Source organism: Gobio gobio, assembly GCF_949357685.1.
Source record: "Gobio gobio genome assembly, chromosome: 11".
NCBI lineage: Eukaryota > Metazoa > Chordata > Actinopteri > Cypriniformes > Gobionidae > Gobio > Gobio gobio.
Window position 1 is genome coordinate 16,514,576 of NC_137104.1, and position 20,881 is coordinate 16,535,456.

Genomic DNA, 20,881 nt, shown 5'->3' on the forward strand with positions numbered 1-20,881 from the left:
GCTGTTTAATATTCACATACACTAGTCCATATCGTGATTTTATCTAGCACATTAGAAATTGTTGCACCAATTAGATTAAAAAAGGTTAGAGAGAAAACTAAAGCACCATGGTACAACAGTGCTACACATGTTATCAAGAGAGAAACTCGTAACTTAGAGCGTAAATGGAAACAAACAAATTTAGAGGTCTTTAGAATCGCGTGGAAAGATAGTATGTCACGTTATAAAAAGGCCCTAAAAGCAGCCAGGGCTGAGCATCTCCGCAAAATAATAGAAAATAATCAAAATAACCCAAGGTTTTTATTTAACACTGTGGCTAGACTAACAAATAAACAAACATCGCCTGAGCAAAATATTCCGTTACAGTTTAGTAGTAATGATTTTATGAATTTCTTCACTGAGAAAATAGAAAGCATCAGAAACAAAATTGTAAATGTACAATCTTTAATGATGTCTTATGATTCAACCGCAACTATCGCCCGTCAAGAACTACTACACCGCTTTACAACTATAGGACATGAAGAGCTAAATAAACTTATCATTGCATCTAAACCAACAACATGTTTATTAGATCCAATACCCACTAAACTACTGAAAGAATTGTTACCTGTAGTGGAAGAGCCTCTTCTCAATATTATTAACTCATCTTTATCTTTAGGTCATGTTCCAAGAATATTCAAGTTGGCAGTCATAAAACCTCTCATTAAGAAGCCACAATTAGATCATAATAACCTGGCAAATTACAGACCAATTTCAAATCTTCCATTTATGTCTAAAATACTAGAAAAAGTTGTGTCCGCTCAATTGTGCTCTTTCTTGCAAGAAAATGATATCTATGAAAAATTTCAATCAGGATTCAGGCCGCATCATAGCACAGAAACTGCACTCGTTAAAATCACAAATGATTTACTTCTAGCTTCTGACCAAGGCTGTATCTCAATACTAGTTCTACTCGATCTTAGTGCTGCGTTTGATACCATAGATCATAAACTACTCTTAGATCGACTTCAAAATTATACTGGTGTTCAGGGACAGGCATTAAACTGGTTTAGATCGTACTTATCAGACCGCTACCATTTTGTCTGTCTAAATGGGGAAAAATCAAAGATGACGTCAGTAGACTATGGGGTGCCGCAAGGATCCGTGTTAGGCCCTCTGCTATTCTCTATATATATGCTGCCACTTGGTAATATTATAAGAAAACATGGAATTAATTTCCACTGTTATGCTGATGACACTCAATTATATATTTCATCACGACCGGATGAAAACGCTAAATTATCTAAACTGACAGCGTGTGTTGAAGATATTAAATACTGGATGACGTGTAATTTTCTGCTATTAAATTCAGATAAAACGGAGGTGTTACTTATTGGTCCAAAAAACTGCCCACAAAACCTCTCGCAATACAATTTTACCTTGGAAGGATGTCCTGTCACTTTATCCACTACAGTAAAAGACCTGGGTGTTATATTAGACCGCAACCTGACATTCGAAAATCATATTTCATATGTTACAAGAACGGCATTTTTCCATCTTAGAAACATTGCTAAGCTACGTAACATGCTATCTATTTCTGATGCAGAAAAGTTAGTTCATGCATTCATGACCTCGAGATTAGATTACTGTAATGCTTTATTAGCTGGTTGTCCTGCATCCTCAATAAACAAACTACAGTTGGTCCAAAACGCAGCTGCTAGAGTTCTTACTAGGTCAAGAAAATATGATCATATAACACCAATTTTATCATCTCTACACTGGTTACCTGTGAAGTTCCGTATCAATTACAAACTATTGCTACTAACCTATAAAGCCCTAAATGGTTTAGCTCCAGTGTATCTAACGGATCTTCTATCGCCCTACAATCCATCGCGCTCTTTAAGATCACTAAACTCTAGGCTTCTGGTCATTCCTAGGATATCTAAGTCCACTAAAGGAGGGAGGGCTTTTTCACATTTAGCTCCTAAACTCTGGAATAGTCTTCCTGATATTGTTCGAGGTTCAGACTCGCTGTCCCAGTTTAAAACTAGATTAAAGACGCATCTCTTTAGCCAAGCATTCACATTATAATTATCTTTTTATACTACAGTTAAATCGGATCAAAAGCATTAATATAATATTCTGAACAGCAGCTACGCTAATTATTTCCCATCTGCTTTTCTGTTGTTATCTCGGGACACTAGTCCCGAGGTAAATAGTTCATCAGCTCCAGTTTGTATCCAGCCTCTCATGGAGACTTCAGATGCCCCGACACCTGTGATGAGACGACTCAACGCCTGTGAAGAGACGACTCAACGCCAGCGTTGTTATGGCCTAAATTAATACACGATTGATTAACTTTTTCGAACATTATTCTTTAACATTGTCTTTCTAACATTTTTACTGTACATCTATGAAATGCACTTTCTGTAAAGCTGCTTTGAAACAATGTGTATTGTGAAAAGCGCTATACAAATAAATTTGAATTGAATTGAATTGAATTTGATTGTAGTGTAGGCTACTGACTTGCATTGGATTTATTCATCCAAAATTTGACAAATTCCGTGACATTCCGCGTTAAACATTAAATTAAATTTTTATGACTGAATTCTGCTATTCCGTTCGCATTTTCTGCATCGCGGAAATCATAGGCCACAAGCAGTGAACCATTTCATTTGAGAGAAACTATCATCATAACATACACAGAAAAAGTTCTAAGGTAACCCGTCAAAATAAAAGTTTGGACAGTATAATGTATTTCTTAATGTAACAATTTTAACAGGCCTAAACCTCTGTTGTGTAGCACTTTGAATGTACAAAAATGAGAAGAGTTGTTTAATTTTCATTGGAATAAAATATAAATGTTGTATGCCTTCATTTGATTACCAGAAAAATGTAAATAGCTACATAAAACAAATAAATATATATATTTAGTTAAACTTGTAATAAATTGCTGTTAAATTATTCAAGTTTCAATTAATTAGACATGCTTTTTGGTTAATACAATTGTATATAACATCCAGAAAAAATTAAAAAAGAAAAAAATGGAATCTGGAATTCTTTTAAATGGAATTTGGAAAAAAATAAAACATATTTCATAGGGCCCTACAAATGAAAATATCATGCATCTGAAGTTATAATTAAATACGGAGCAACAGTGCGTATAATATATTTATCGTTTTAAATGGCGTTCACTCAAGGACCTGAGTAGATGACACATGCCCAGTTACTTTACACACAGGTACACACATTTTTGGTTGAAAATTCGGCCCCACTTTATATTAGGTGGCCTTAACTACTATGTACTTACATCAAAAATTAAGTACAATGTACTTACTGTGTTCAAACTGTATTGCAAAACACCTTTGCTGATATTGAGGTAGGATACGGGTAGTGATAGGGACAGGTGGGGTGGTATGGGTAAGTTTAAGGGTAGGGTTATGTGTAAGGGAAGTGTCAACTGTGTAAATACAAATGTAACTACAGAAATTAATTACAGACGTAATTACATGCAGGTATTTTTTGTAAATGTAAGTACAATGTAAAAACATGTATGTACACAATAAGTGCATTGTATCAAATGATTAATTAAAATGTTAGTACATAGTAGTTAAGGCCACCTAATATAAAGTTGGTCCGAAAATACTCATGCGTGTAATAATTTCTTTCATTTTGATAATATAAAAAAAAATTTTAGTTTAGAATTAGACCACCTAGTGTCCAACCTACTCTAATACTGTTATAACTCGTTTACACGTGAACAAGGGATCTATAACATGACGAAAGCAATTATTTGTAACATGTGCAATGTTATAAAATAAAATAAAACATTGTCCACAACTATGGTCAGCAATCATCACAACATAGGGCCCCATTCCTGTATTTTGCTTGGGGCCCCTAAATCACTAAATCCGCCCCTGATTGTTTGCCTTTTTGGCTGTTACATGGATTACGATTCTGGATTGTCCCAATAAAGCTGCATTTGGATCTTCAACGCAAGTCGCGGAGCAGTTCATAATAATTACATTACTAACTGCAGTTACATTATTAACAGTTTTCATCGTGTGTTGGGGTACACATTACAAGTAACATGAGTTACGTAATCAGAGAGTGAAGTAACGCATTACTTTTAAATACAACAAAATATCAGTTATTTTGTTTTTTCGTTTGACTGAGACCTCTCCTGTCCCCATGTTGGGAGAAATCGCGAGTAAGGTGACGAGGCATTGTGTGCGCTGTGTAAACATGATGGTTATTGTAGTATTGTATCAAATTCAACCCTACAAATAAGCAACAATGACTTTGGATAAACATCACATTTGTGTTTCATTTTTTTGTTTTTATTGCTGAAGTAGTATTGAACCGTGCCCTCTACTGTACAGGTGTGAATTTGCATTTCCTTTAGCCTGAGGCTTATTTATTTCACTTTTGTTGTGAAATGGCCTTTACATTTGCCAAAAATCTCTATATATTTTTGTTATTAAAAAACAGGTCTAACACAAAAGTAAAGTAAAAAAAATATTGTAACATTACTTTTAAAAGTAAATTTCCCCAACACTGGTAATTGTAATGGCAAACTCTGCAGTGAAAATACTGATACTAGAGTAGCTTTTCCAGTTTGCAAGTTTGTTTTACACCATAAAGGGTTAAATTAGCCACAGTCTGTGTAGTATAGTGTAAAATGGGGTGAGATGAAGGCACTGCATGCAAGATTTCCCAATTACATGCTAAAGGAACGAGCACATATTTCCTGAACAGGAGAAACTTACAGACTACCTTATTTTCATGTTGACAGGAAAAATATATACCCTGCCTGTTCCTCTGTGTGGGTCATAGTCCTTCTTTAGTGCTCTTTCTCTGCACGGCCCCTCCCCGTGGGAAAGCTGGCCTCGTGTGATTGTGGTGGCCCATACTGGAAGCTGTGGTTGCAGCACTGACTCTACTGGTGCCAAAAGAATAGAGGACTTTACCCACACGTCCACACACACTCATGCCTAAACATTGACTAACATAAACACTCAACGCTCACACGCGAGTCTCTCTACACACAAGCACACACGCCACTCGCATGAGAATCTGCCCCATGCTTCCTCGTTGCGCCACATCCTTCACAGACACACAGTCCCGCCACAGTCTAGCACACGCATACACACATTCCATGCCCATTTTAAAGTTCAAACTGGGGAAAGCGCACAACCAAACAAACAACAACCCAAAAACCAAAAAAAAGCATAACTTCTCCATCTTCATCACATAGACCAACACTTTGATGTGTTGTTTTAATTGGTCTTTTGGTGGTAAAACACATGATTATTCAGTTTTCATGGTCAACACCAATCTTAATTTGAGACCGTCTTGTAAATAATGTTGTAAAACTGCTCTGTTTCTTTTGAACCAGACATAATGGATGACCTCTGTCATATAATTTGTTCAGTTGTACGTTTGTGTAACTGCACAGCACTGTCACTGTCATGTCTTTTTATATCTTCTTTTTGAAGTACCTGTGTGCATCAGCAGCACTTACAGTGGGGCAAAAAAGCATTTAGTCAGCCACCAATTGTGCAAGTTCTCCCACTTAAAAAGATGAGAGAGGCCTGTATTTTCATCATAGGTACACTTCAACTATGAGAGACAGAATGAGAAAAAGAAATCCAGAAAATCACATTTAAAAAAAAAATATATTAGCAAATTATGGTGGAAAATAAGTATTTGGTCAATAACAAAAGTTCATCTTAATACTTTGTTATATACCCTTTGTTGGCAATGAAGAGGTCAAACGTTTTCTGTAAGTCTCCACAAGGTTTTTACACACTGTTGCTGGTAATTTGGCCCATTCCTCCATGCAGATCTCCTCTAGAGCAGTGATGTTTTGGGGCTGTCGCTGGGCAACACGGATTTTCAACTCCCTCCAAAGATTTTCTATGGGGTTGAGATCTGGAGACTGGCTAGGCCGCTCCAGGACCTTGAAATGCTTCTTACGAAGCCACTCCTTCGTTGCCCGGGCGGTGTGTTTGGGATCATTGTCATGCTGAAAGACCCAGCCACGTTTCATCTTCAATGCCCTTGCTGATGGAAGGAGGTTTTTACTCAAAATCTCACGATACATGGCTCCAGTCATTCTTTCCTTTAAACGGATCAGTCGTCCTGGTCCCTTTGCAGAAAAACAGCCCCAAAGCATGATGTTTCCACCCCCATGCTTCACAGTAGGTATGGTGTTCTTTGGATGCAGGGGGACACGTCTGGCACTGCAGGATTTGAGTCCCTGGCGGCGTAGTGTGTTACTGATGGTAGCCTTTGTTACTTTGGTCCCAGCTCTCTGCAGGTCATTCACTAGGTCCCCCTGTGTGGTTCTGGGATTGTTGCTCACCATTCTTGTGATCATTGTGATCTTGCGTGCCCCAGATCGAGGGAGATTATCAGTGGTCTTGTATGTCTTCCATTTTTTAATAATTGCTCCCACAGTTGATTTCTTCACACTAAGCTGCTTACCTATTGCAGATTCAGTCTTCCCAGCCTGGTGCAGGTCTACAATTTTGTTTCTGGTGTCCTTTGACAGCTCTTTGGTCTTGGCCATAGTGGAGTTTGGAGTCTGACTGTTTGAGGTTGTGAACAGGTGTCTTTTAATCTGATAACGAGTTCAAACAGGTGCCATTAATACAGGTAACGAGTGGAGGACAGATGAGCCTCTTAAAGAAGAAGTTACAGGTTTGGGAGAGCGATAAATCTTGCTTTTTTGTAGGTGACCAAATACTTATTTTCCACCATAATTAGCAAATAAATTCTTTAAAAATCAGACAATGTGATTTTCTGTATTTTTTTTCTCATTCTGTCTCTCATAGTTGAAGTGTACCTATGATGAAAATTACAGGCCTCTCTCATCTTTTTAAGTGGGAGAACTTGCACAATTGGTGGCTGACGAAATACTTTTTTGCCCCACTTATGATGACTTCAAATGCACATTAGAAACTTGTCCCTTAGAATCATTCATTCGTTATTTCGATTCAAGTCGAAAACAAAACATGGAAGTGGCATAAGTAAAGCAACCAAATTTTAATTCAAAATGAAGAAAATTATTAATTTCTATTTTTTTTACATGGAATTACAAATTTGTTTTTATTACATAAATCAAACCATGAAAATTGAGTGATTAACTTTCACTAACACTATTTGCTATAGAATAAAAAAACACTTTCACGAACACTATTTGCTACAGACTTGCTTTCTTTTCACTGATCTCTTTATAGACTACAGACATATTAAATTATCTACATTATTTATCGCTGTTCCCACCATGTTTCAAATCAACATGCCCCTTCCAACGTCAGTCCGTCCAACCTTGAACCTTACTCTGCAACTTGTGTTTGTGTCTAGAATTTGTAGTTTCCTAAATAGCCTACGACTTTGCTTGGTCATTCCTCTGCTCGGAACTTATAATTATGATAATTTTGAAGGGTTACATTGTTGCATGGCTTTGTGGAATACTTGATTCTGATTGGTCAATCACAGCATTCAGTGATCAGATAACATCTAATATTCGCTGTCGACCATGGGAACGCTATAACAGTGCATTCATCCGGATAACTTAAACCAGCCCTACTTTCATGTTTCCCGGGGTGCATTCATGCTATGTCAGAATTACCATAATTTTACAAGATTCTGAATTGTTAAAAGAGTCTACTTCCTTATAAAACTCACAGAATTTTCTGGGCACTCCAACTTGTGCCACCTGATCGCTTTAATGTCATATACAGACCTTATGTAGCCCCGCCCCTTTTCAGCGCTGCACTTGTTGTGTTCTGTCTTCCGATTTGTATTTCCACAGCATGAAGGTAAGATCTTACGGATTTATGAATGATTCGCTCGTTTTAAAATCTTCCCGAGTTACTGACATTTGTTATGGCATTTGCTTCAAACATTACAATGCTCATGATAACTTTTGTTAACTCTACAATAAGTACATTCACAAGCTTCTCAACAGTGATGCCATATAAAGAGCTACAGCAAAAACGAAAGTTCAAACACAAAATTCTAAAGATGGTTGTGTGCTTGTTTCTTTGGTGCATAAGGTCTAACGCTAAAATGGCAGCAATATTTCCATTTACTGCTTCTAGAATTGACTATTGTTAATGTATAATGCAAGAAAATCTGAAAGGCCTAGCTAGCAAAGTTAACTGTGTAATGTCCCACTAAATAGAGTGGCACAGGTATGACATTACTTTGTAGGCCAACCGGCAGTTAGCATCACACTGGTTCCCTTGATAAAAACCCAATAGGATTTTCCCATTGGCTTTTGGATTATCGAGAAAAAAAGAAAAAAAACAAGCTCTGTGATCAACAAAAGATAATGATACTTACACGTTTTGTCCATCAAGATATCACTGATGAACACAACTTTTATTCATTTTGAAGCCTAAATGCAGTCGCCAGAAGTGGAAAAAAAAGGTAAGCTATAAACGGACTACACCGCGCCGCTCGACTTCAACGTCACCATCACTAAGCTTCCGACAACTCTTTCAGTTTTTATTTCAAAACCTTTTCCCAGAACGCTTGATTTAGACTAGTTCATAAGAGCACAATTATGAGCATCATGAGGTTGTAAAAGCGGACTGAGTTTACCTTTTCGGCATTATGACGCTTAATCTCCCCGACAGCCTCTAGTCCCATTTAGCCACTTGTTAGCCACCGCCTTTTTCAAGACACGTAACAGCTTCAAAAATTCATGAGTGGGGTAATAATGATGCATTTTATGTTGTAGAATAAAACGTAAAAATGTCTTGAGCTTGTGTTCAACACAAACCTTATTTCAACCATTTAACCAAAATCCCATTCAAAAAACCAATTGACATTGGGATGCTGCAAGAGCTAAAAGGCTAAATCACTTCCACATTTTGGCCTACAACGTGATGTCATACCTGCACCACTCTATAAACTGTAAGTTTATTAATGAGGTATTTTCTTAAATAACCTTTGGTTGCACTTTATTTTAAGGTGTTGTTACATTGTAGCTTAGGCTACTGAAATAATAGGCCAACTGTAATGAACTACACTACTAGCTTATAGAGTTACGGTTAGGTTTTAGTTTAGTAATTAGGTGCATAATTTACTGTTATTACTACATGTAGTAAAAGTATTATTGTGTTTTTAAATCACAAATGTATGTGTTGTTATTTGAATGATTATTTCTTAGAGACAAAAGGCACCAATTTCGTCGTCACCTTAAAATAAAGTGTTACCTAACTTTTTGTATTGTGGTTTTGTCTATTGATTACTCACAAAAAATAATTCTGGCGTTAATAGTGATTTATTTTCCGAGACGTGGCGGAATCGCTGTCTCGTTTCAAACAAACGCCGCTGCGCCATCTTGCGTCTTATTCCTCGGTTAGAGAAAATGACCTCAAATGACTTCAGTATGGGTATTACTGTTGCAGTATTCGTCTTTGTTGCTAGGCAGATTTGTTTGTACATATATTGGACTATTCTTAGTAAGATATACATCTCAATCAAATCAACATTTAATGTGTCCACGTATTTACTTATTTGGATGGTGGCGATGTAGTTTACAGTCAGCTGGTACTTTTCTGTACAGTCAGCTGGCGGCTCCTGATACATTATCCCTTACGTTTCTGTTTTTTCAATGTAAGTGTGAGGACATGAGCTTGAAAAGATTTTGATTTCCTGTGTGTTTTGAAGTTCGTTTGGTTTCACTCTAATTACAGCCTGTATGGAGAGTGGTTGGCAGAGGCACCGAGAGGGCACACAGTGTGCCTGGTTTTCCTCTTGCTGTTGCAGGATCCGGGCCAGCAGCCACCGTGTTTTCACTGAGTGGCCGCTGTACCGCAGTGTTCTCATCAACCTCTCTGGAGACAGCTAAAGAAAACATATGCTCTACATGGCACCTTGCTCTATATCACCCAGAGGAGTCTTTCAGATAAGTCAGTTTCTGTGGTAAGTACGCTACATCTTTTCCCCTGGGCTTTCAAATAAAATGCCTCAGTTGGTGTCCAGTATCGAATAAAAAACAACAATGCCAATAGTTTTCCATTGATTTTGTGACTCAGAAAAAGGGAATGTTATAAAATTATACATTCAGGATGTCCCTGAGAGCTGAGAGAGTTGATCAGCAAATTTTGCTCTAGTGCTGCCATCTTCTGGAATCTCTCTGTACTTGCATACACAAGTAAGTGAATAATACAGCTTTGTTGTCACATGAATACATTGAATTTTAAAGTGTATTAAAATAGAAAACAGTTTTTTTTTTAAAAATAATAATATTTCACAATATTTCCGTTTTACTGTATTTTTGATCAAACAAATGAAGCCTTGGTGAGCATAAGGGACTATGTGCAATGTAAATATAAAAACATTAAAATAGCATCTATAAAATGCATTAAAACAGTCGTTTTTAATCTTAATGAGTTGCTCTAGTGCTGCCATCTTCTGGAAGCTCCATGTACTTGCACACACAATTAAGAGAAGAAGAGGAAAGCTTTTTTGAAAAGGCACATTTCTCTTTATGTAATCTCCTCAAGCATTTCCATCTCAAAAATATGATATATCATGTCAGAATCCATGGGAAATTAATGTATAAATGACAGAGTAAACAAATACACTAATATAAAAAAAGATAAAAGATCAGAGTTCTAGAAAATTCCAGTATCTGGATCTCAAAATCCAAGATCAAAGCACCAAATTGCTTTAAGCATTTCATTTATCTCATCCAGTCTCTCAAAGAGTTGCATTTACCTTTGATTTTACACTTGGATTCTACAGTCCATTTAATTTCCTTCCTATTTTCTTCTCTGTAAACATAATACTTGTTTGTTTTATTTTCTTATTTCGAAATGTCATTTGAGTTGTAATAGCAGATGGTACTGAATAAACATTTTAATTCGAACTGTCCATTGCTTTGTAGTTCCTTTTAAACGTGGAAATGGTCATAAATAAGTTCAAATGACCAAGATATTTATTTTTCCTTTCAGACTGTCATAAACTCCAAACTTCTCTGTAATGCTGATTTAGAACGCCCCAATTTCTGTGCCCCAGGCCTGTGCGGACTTACTGGAGGTACTCAAACCCCTGCGACCTGGGGCTGGAGACCCCAGAGGGGCAAAGGGTCTGAAGGAAATCTGGGAAGGGGTGGAGTTGGAGGAAGATGAGGAGGATGATGGGATTGTGGGTCCATCGGGTGAGTGCTGTTGAAGTCTGTGAGGATGGCCGGGGATAGAGGGCAGTCGACGCACCTGGGTCAGCGCTGGACTCATTATCGCCCCCTGGGTGCTCAAAGATCCCACTCGCAGGGCCGGTGAAGGGTAGCCCAGCAAGGCAGCGGTGGCATGGGGGGTCATATCCCGACGGGCGTTTGGGGGAAAAGGGGTAGACGAGACTGGAGACGAGGTGGCTGCTAGCTGAGGGAAGGAAGGCCAGGGCCAGGGAGGAAAAGGCAGAGCAGCGGAGCTCTGGAGGAGAGGGTCCAGTTCACTGGCGCAGTGGCTAAGGTGGGACACGAGACGCGCACCGATGGGGTCTGAGGATTCAACTCCCTCCAGAGAGCTGAGGTATCTCACCACTTCTCCAACACACTCCCGAAAGCCCAAAGTCCTGTAGTCCACTGCCAGCGCACGAGCATCAAAGTAGCCTAGGAGACAGAATACTTAAATTTTCTGCTTGATAAATACATACAACAAAGCATGGATTTTCAAACTTTTTGATGCCAAGGAGGACCCACAGTTATTATGATGGAGGAAACCTTCCTAAATTATAAAAGCAGCTATACTTTTTCACGAATAAAGTTAATATTACAGTCAGATTTTTACTTTTATTCAGCAAGGATGCATTAAATTGATCAAAAGTGACAGTAGACTTTTCAACATTGATAATAATAAGAAATATCTCTTGAGCACGAAATCAGCAAATTAGAATGATTTCTGAAGGATCATGTGACACTGAAGACTGGAAAAATGATATCACACAAATAAATTACATTGGAAAATATATTATTGTTATAATTTTCCACAATATTTTTGTTTTTACTGTATTTTTGATTAAAAAAAATCTAGCCTTGGGCGTGAATAAGAGATGTATGACCCCAAACTTTTAGTATATTGTGAGAAAAATATTTAGCGTGATATTACAAAAGAACTACACTTTGTTTTTTCAGTTCAATTTCTTTTTTTATGTTGTGATTGTAATAAAGCAGAAAAAAGATTAAAATGGTATCTGTAGAATAGAATAAGACAGTTGTGATTAATCTTAATGATTTCTGACCGGCCTTACAAAGCAAAAAAATCTAAATCTGCAAATTTGACATTTTTCTTTCTTTCTGAAACGCCCCAGGAACCCCCTAGCACCCCCCTTTTGACTCCCTGAATCCCAGTTTGTAAACTCCTGCAATAAAGGAAGAAACCGGTAAGTTTTAATACATGTAAAGACTAAATTTCAACTTTCAGAAGTACATTTGAGTTGTGTGTTAACAATATGGAGATGTTGTTGCTACAATGTTAGGATGATGTAGGTGGTTGCTGTTGCTATGCAGTTGCTAAGGTTTTAGTATACTGCTACTGTATGTGGTTCATAAGGTGTTCTGGTTACTCAAGAAGATGTATGCTTTTAGGCATCATTCCAAAATGACAATTCTGCCATTTACTTACCATCAAGTTGTTCCAAACCTGTCTGAATTTCCTTCTTCTGCCAAACACAATAGAAGATATTATGAAGAATGTCAGTAACCAACAGTTGATGGGCCCCATTGACTTCCATAGTATGGAAACCATTACTATATGGAGTTCAATGGGGTTAATTAACCTTCTGGCTACTGACATTCGGCAGAAGAATGAACTTCATACAGGTCTGGAAGAATTTGAGCAAATGATAACAGAATTTCCATTTTTTGGTTGAATATTTGAGGTTAGGAGCTTATTCACATCCATAACCCAAACTAAGAGCAATATAACAGGAGCAATAACACAGCACGTTGTAATGAAAGCCCTTCTGCTCCATATCTTCTCTCACCTTTGCCGCCCATGGCATGAAGCAGTTTCAGATGATCCACTGTCATCTGAAGAATCTCAGCCTTCTCCAGTTTAGAGGAGCCCTGGTCAGAAGGGGAGAAGGTGCTGGTTTTAATTTAGATGTCGCTACTATTTTTAACCAATGAGCTTGTACAGTAAACTCATTCACCTCAGCTGTTTTGAGAATATAAAGCTAAACTGAGCCTGTGGCGTTCCGTCTGATCGTCTTACCTGTTTCTCGAAGGCACTGGGTACGAGTCTCCTGAGCTCTGACAGACTGTGGTTGATCCTGTCCCTGCGCCTCTTCTCAATTATCTGAGGAATCCAGCGGAATCAATTTAAAGACAGAACGACCATTCGAAGTGGAAAGCATTTGCTAACCGGATTATTTTTGTGGCCGAGGCCTAGTGGCAGCATTCTTAAGATCAGATTTTGGAAAAAATAACAAGTCAAATAGGAAAAAACACAAATCAAAGTCAGACAAGAGGGCTTTAACTGTAAAAATGCATGTTGCTGCAGAGGGTCATATTGCAGGGAGTTTTGAAAATGGCAAGCATTTACAGAAGAGGCCTTGTAGCAAGATCGTATATGAATTATATATTTGGTCTGTTCTTGAACAAGCAGGGGAAAAACAGAGCTGGATTGACGTAAACTCACCCCTCTTCTCTTCTTGCGCGCCAGGATCTGTGAGGTACTGCCTGGAGACATGGACCCAGTGACAGGGCTGAGCAAGAGAAAGAGCGAGCGGGGAAGGGGACAGATTAAAGCTTTGATGTCAATGCATATTGTTGTCATTACTGTACTTAATACAACGCAGAAACGCTGTTGCACATCATCAAACCCAATCTAATTTGTCTTGGGGAACTGCTAGACACGGGAGCGCCGGGGTAAACAGAAAACAAGATTATTTTGGTTTAACGCGTTTTTGGACATTATTGTCAGATGGCTGATATGTTATGATTTTTGCATCGTACGAAAGCATTTTCTTTTCAAGCTCAAAAGCCATGATGATTACATATCCGCAGGGCAGGCTGAAATAGTGGCTTTTGCGTGCACTTTGAGCACATCAATACTCGGTATTATCCTTCAATGTGGATCTGGTTTGCATGGGCACTCTCTGCTCTGCCAGCGGAATGACACTGTTTGTTTTGCTTTTACTTTGACTTCCACGCATAACTATTATTTTTATATCACATCATTGTAAGTCCTTTTAACATTAAGAGGCTTAATTCACAAACATTCCGTTTGTTTAGAGGAAAAGAGTCCAGTCCAAAAAGAAAATGAGTTACAGGAATAAACTGTTGTATAGACGCTGTAGAGTTTTTGCGTTCTGGTTGAGGGTTTTCAAAGGCAATAAGATGAGAAATGATTGGTCATTGTAGGGCGCGATTCAAAAGGACCAAATGGCGTTTGCATGCGCCTTCGGTCTGCACTTGATTTGTGCCGCAGCTTTACTGAAATATCAAAAAGACTAAATGACTGAGAGAAAAATGCAAAACAGACAGAGAAGGGAAAAGCATGCTGAGCTTTATGCTTGTCAGTGGCACGGGGATAGGAAGATACGCCTCTCAAGAGTAAGTCAAATAAGATCGTCATGGGCCTCCATCAGCCGCCCTGCTTGACAGTGGCCCTATGTGTGATTTTGACAATGTGCATGTCTCACATAAACTCATGTGTCACTGCGCTCTGGTGTACTGGTATACGCTACAGAGTCTCAGTGTCTATTTAAATTAGGGAGGGACAACAACAAGACTACTTTTAAACATGCAAAAAACAAACCTGGCTGAATACTGATGCATCATGAAAAACATGGATAGCACAATAAAAAATAAGAAGAAATTAAACATTTTGGTCACATTTTATTTTAGCGTGTCCTTGTTACAGTGTAATTACACAAAGTACTGAGTAGTATTAAGGGTTAGAGTTTGTGGTTACACCTTATTTGGTAACACTTTATTTTACAGTGCCCTTGTTACATATGTTACATATACTTACCATAGTAATAATAGTAAATTATGCATCAACCAAACCCTATACCCCAACCCTATAGAAAGTACATGTTGTTAATCAATATTACTCAGTACTTAAATATATAATTACACTGTAACAATGACAATGTCTTTGTTACACTGTAATTATACATTTAAGTACTGGGTGATATTAAGTAACTACATGTACTTACTATAGGGTTAGAATTAGTGTTTGGTTTAGGGTTAGTTGCATGTAATTATGCATAATTTATAGTTATTACTATAGTAACTACATGTTACATGTGTAACAATAACACTGTGATAAAGAGTTACTGGGTTTGGCTTAATTGCTTGTAATTACGCATTATTTAAGACTATAGTGTAGTAAATGCATGCACTGTAAAAAAAAAAACAGTTGCTGCCTTAAATTAGTTCAATCAACTTGAATGTTTAAGTCATTTCAACTTAAATTTCATTAAATTGATTTTAAAATTATTTTAATCTTGTGTAGCTTATAAAAAAGGTGAAAATTGCATAACTTATTTTGATGAGTTAAAGAAATGTAAAAACACATGTTGTCATAACTTATCCTTTTTTTATTTATTTTTTTACAGTGTGTAACAGGCACATTAAAATTGCCAAATTAGCAAACTTGCTGGCAAAAGCCAACAATCTTAATGAAAACTTACAGCATTTGTATAGCTTGATTTACAGTATTAATGTTAAGCATTTTATATCTTGTTAAAAAAAATTATAAACAGAGTGCATGATAAACCCATGAAGGCCCATGCAGAGTCGAACATACAGCTCTCAAAAAACACCTTGCATTTTGACCGTCAAAGTTGCTATTTTTGCACTGAAAAGAGATCTTGGAATAAAATGTAAACTCATCATAAATGTTACTTTTATTGGTTGGTCACTTTCTGAGCTGCAGTGTGAGCAATACATGTAGAGCGACTGACAGCTATATATATACCCATGTCATCGCCACTGTGCACATTATACACGCAAAGTCCTCACCAGTAGCTGTCCTCCTGTCCGACATCGATCAGTTCGTCTGTGTCCGAGTCTGGGGAACTGTAGTCATGAGGTCTCTTCATCTCCACAGGGTCCTCGGTCCTCCTCTATCCCTGCAAGGGAAGGTTGAATCGATGGAGCGATGGAGACGTGCGGTCCTGTCGAGATGATCTCAGATGATGAATTCCTCCTCTGTCCTTCAAATGCTACAGTAAGGAAACCAGCCACCTTCTAATGCGAGCACGCCCCTCCCTGTTTCCTTTTTTTCCTCTCCACCTTCTTCTCCTCTATTTCTCCCTCTATCCTCCGACCACAATACAAGCACGCTGCTTGGGAGTCTTTATTAGACCTCTCTTGCTGACTAAGTCTGGTCCTTGTTTCTGCTTTTATGTGTAGCCGTGTTTTGACATCTCTAGACCCCCTGGACCTAAAGCCAGAGAATGACAGTTCTCCTCCTTCTGTCTTTTCTCACTTTCCCTGGCTTTTTCTTCCTCTCTGTCACCCTGGCTATACTCGTCCTCTTGCTTTCTGTTGCAGCAGCACAAGTGACTGAACTTGGGCACTTTGGCAAAGTTGCCAGTTTTGGCTCCCTCTTCCTTACCCTCCCACGCTCCCTCCCTCCCTCCCAGCCCCTCATCAGCCCTCCCTTCTTTTTTCTCGCTCTCTGTCATTTCTCTCCTTTCAATTAGCCACTTCTCTCCACTGTCTCATCTTGCTCTATCTTTACCCCCCTCTGTCCCTCCCTCCTTCCTTCTGTCTCTGTTTCTCTCTGTCTCCTCTTTTCCGCTCTTTTTAATTAGTTCCCCTCCCTCTCTCCCAGGACAATAGGAAGAACACTGTGGGAATAGTGCCTTGGATTTCGACCCATATGCACACAGACAGTGGCCCCCAAAAAGTATATGGCCACTTAAGCCACACTTAAAGCTATATGGATGTCATAGTGTTAGATACAAAATATCAAACCAAGTCTGAAATTAATGATGTTAAAAATGTTCTAGCCATTTTTGCAATGCCGTTTAACTGGTGTGAAAGTGATTTTAGTATAGTTCCCACAGGTGTTCAGTATTTTTTGTCAGCATATCTTGTTTCATACTTCGATTAAAAAAAAAAAATAGCTTGAAAACTGAGCTTCTGCTTTTTTTCTTTCATTTAAAATGATTTTTTTTCAAATAAATAAATACATATACATTTGAATTTAAAGAAATTGGACACATTCTATGTTATTTTTATTTCAACATGTGTGTTTTATTCCTGTCATGGCAAAGCTGAATTTTCAGCATCATTACTCCAGTCTTCAGTGTGTCACATGATCCTTCACAAATCATTCTAATATGCTGATTTGCTGCTCAAGAAACCTTTCTTATTATCATCAATGTTGAAAACAGCTGTTCTGCTTTAAACCCAACCCCCCGCCCCCCCCCCCCCCCCCCCAGGATTCTTTGATGAATAGAAAGTTCAAATAAACTGCATTTGTTTGAAAAAGACATCTTTGGTAACATTATAAATGCCTTTACTTTCACTTTAGATCAATTTAATGCATATTTGCAGAATAAAAAAATAAACTATTCTTTTACACACAAAAATTACGGATCCCAAACATTCGAACAGTAGTGTATATATTGTTCACACTTAAGAAAAACAAGTTTGAACACTTAAACCTTCATTCTTAATGTGATGAACTATACATGTGGTTACTCTGTGAATACTCACTCACATCCACTAAAATCACTGATACGCCAGCTGGTTTTTGAAAAGGTACTTTTGAGTGTGGTTATGTCCAAATACTTTTTGTATTCAAATACCATTGCATTCAGAATCTGTTTGCTTGTAGCCTAGAAATCTAGACGCACCCCAGCGGCAGAAAATGTATTTTGCCGCGAGTGTAGTCTAGCAACTCTCGGTAGACCTGAGAGCTGGAAAAACCAAACTCTGGTCAGGCCAATCACAGCGCGTGTAGAGTCGGTGGGCGGGCTTAACATAATGACGGTACGTCACGGCAGAGTTGCGGAGGTTCTGCGTGCTACTCGTAAACAAAGAAGCTGACGAACAGCGGTCTTTTGAATTGGCTTTGGCCGCGACTCTGGAAGACTTGGAGTTAAGCTTTTCTTTGAGAAAAGAACAAAGAACGGCACTGAAGTCATTTTTAAGAAAAGAAGATATGTTCTAAGTTTTGCCTACCGGATACGGCAAAAGTCTATCAACTAACGTTAGCTCGGCTTCACCTTCTTCTTTGCTCTGGTTGGTTGTGGCACGCATGGCGCTATCCAATTGACCTATCGGTAAGCCCCGCCCCCCTTAGTTAATGTTGCTAACTCGGACAAACAAACGGAGTTGCTATATCTTACGATGACAGCTGTCAGTGTGAAAACCTTATTCCAAGATGTTTTTGGACACTGAATCAATGTAGCGTATATCCCGTCCGAATGATGGCCAAACTTAACTGATGGTTTATCAAGTTTATTATGTCCTTTTTCACTCCAAAAAATCATTGTAAGAGCTGAACAAACAAAGCATAAGAAGTGCGCATTAACGTCTCATTCACAAACTATCTCTCTCCGTTGCATTACCATTAACATACACAGCAAATTACACAAAAACACTCATACAACTAACAGTAAACAAACATATACACAGACCGTATGCCTTTTCTGGTAAACTTTGTATCTGCAAAACAGTCCTCCTTAGTAGGACAGATAATGTACACCTTAAACATATCTAAAATTAAAATAATTTATATATAACCAGTTTAATATGGAGAGGCACTGAAATGTAGACCTTCGTGTTTTTGACCTACAGTGTTACATGATGTGAGAACAGTTAGTTATTTCGGTTTGTATGTTAGCAGGGACTTTAATCGTAACTTAATGAGAGTATGACAAACAGAAAATCCTTTCAGGATCCCTGGAATCAGTGTTACAGTACCTCAGGCACGACATTTTAGCATTTTTTAGCATAAACACCATCAAATCGATGAGAGCTTCGAATTTTCCATTGTTTCTCTATGGCGCTGACACCTAACGATGTCCGAGTTCCGGTCCCAGCGCAACTGATACTCAACTGCTATTGGCTCATCTGCGGTCGAGGGGAGGGGCTTACCGATAGGTCAATTGCGTGCAGAGGGAATTTGAAAGACAACCGTTTATCCCGCCCCTCGGATTCAGCTCTGTCAATGGTGAGTTTCCAGACCCAACATCTTGATGTGGGTCTGGCTTGTCAGGCTAGTTTGCTTGAGCATCTAAACAGCAACATTGGCTCGGATGATAAATTTGAGGTGGGATTATCTGTTTTTTCGACCAATGGCAGACAGGTTGAGTATTTGGGGAGCTGTCATTATTTTTTGCAATTCTGTTTGCTATTCCTAGCGACAGATTTACCCACTTCGCCTTTAAGAATCAACTGTTGATAAACATATTCTTTGACCACTAATCTTATGTCTCCCCCTGAGTCTCTGTGGTGGTTACATCCCTGAATCTGAGGAACAAAGCAGCTCTGATAGTGACCTTGAACTGATGCCCTCTGGCTGGATAGAGACGAAGAGAGGTTAAGAGAGGATTTAGCCACTGAGTGTCTGAACAGAGGATCTCCTCAAGGACGACAGCATAACGGTTTCTCATGTCAGACACTCTGCATTTTCAAAAGAAACATTTCACTTCACACTATATAGTGTTAAGCATGTAAACCCGCACACCCCCATCCACTACCGTGGGAAGCTGTAGGGTGAGAGTAGCCATGGTAATTAGAATTACAAGCGCCTGGCAGGAGTTTGCTGTCAGGAATGGTGCCTTACTGACCCAAGAGCTGCAGCAGCATGTCCTGCATCACACAATAGCCAACCCACCCTCTGCCTTCCTGTTGGCCTGCTGATTTGATTCCATGGGGCCGTATGCAGTTAGTTTCCTAGTGTGTAAATGTTCATGCCAGCGAGATTGTGTTGGACAGGCAGCCCCTCTGATGCAATTACATCTAGGTGCGGTGACCCCAAGGAGAATAAAAAGATATGCTGTTCAAAACGAACACAAAACTGTGTTTGAACATTTATGTGTGGTCAGATATTAGTGGAACATTTTCACAGTAAATGTGATGAACTATACCAGGTGTTGGGGAAGCTAATTCAAACTGTAGCTTACAAGTTAAGTATCATTCCAGTCAAGTAGCTGTTTTGAAATAGTACTAAGCTATAAAGTCTCTCATTTGAAAGTCACGTTTCTAGCATCTGTATAACTGCATTCTACCATCTTAAAAATATATCTAAATTACAGCACATGCTCTCAATGCAAAATGCTGAATAGTTAGTTAATGCGTTCACGACCTCAAGGCTAGATTATTGTAATGCTCTACTGGGTGGTTGCCCTGCTCGCCTAATAAACAAACTCCAACTGGTCCAAAACACAGCAGCTCGAGTTCTTACTACAACCAGGAAGTATGACCATATTAGCCCAGTTCTGTCAACACTGCACTGGCTCCCTATTAAACATTGCATACATTTTAAAATCTTGCTTATTACTTACAAAGCACTAAATGGTTTAGCTCCCCAGTACTTGAGCAAGCTTTTAACACATTATACTCCATCACATGTACTGTGGTCTCAAAATTCTGGCCAGTTGATAATACCGAGAATATCGAAATCAACTGCAGGGGGTCAATCCTTTTCCTATTTAGCACCTAAACTCTGGAACAGTCTTCCTAGCATTGTTCGGGAAGCAGACACACTCTGTCAGGTTAAATCTAGACTAAAAACACATCTCTTTACTATGGCATACACATAAAACACTTTTTCAATTAAATGATTGTTAGGCTGCATTAACTAGGTCAGCCGGAACCGGGAACTCTTCCCATAACACCTGATGTACTTGTTACATCATCAGAAGAATGGCATCTATGCTAATGATAGTCTCTCTGTTTTATCCC

The 20,881-nt window shown here is 38.6% G+C and overlaps 1 protein-coding gene across 1 annotated transcript; it reads right to left on the bottom strand.

Annotated features, from left to right (window-relative positions):
* Window positions 1-10,472: 10,472 nt before the first annotated feature.
* heyl (hes related family bHLH transcription factor with YRPW motif like) lies at window positions 10,473-16,889 on the bottom strand. Its single transcript, XM_079828301.1, has 5 exons — window positions 15,977-16,889; window positions 13,644-13,710; window positions 13,218-13,301; window positions 12,988-13,069; window positions 10,473-11,614 (listed from the first exon to the last, which is right to left on the bottom strand). The coding sequence occupies exons 1-5, from the start codon at window positions 16,054-16,056 to the stop codon at window positions 10,995-10,997; spliced, it is 933 nt and encodes a 310-aa protein (XP_079684427.1). The 5' UTR covers window positions 16,057-16,889; the 3' UTR covers window positions 10,473-10,994.
* Window positions 16,890-20,881: the final 3,992 nt, after the last annotated feature.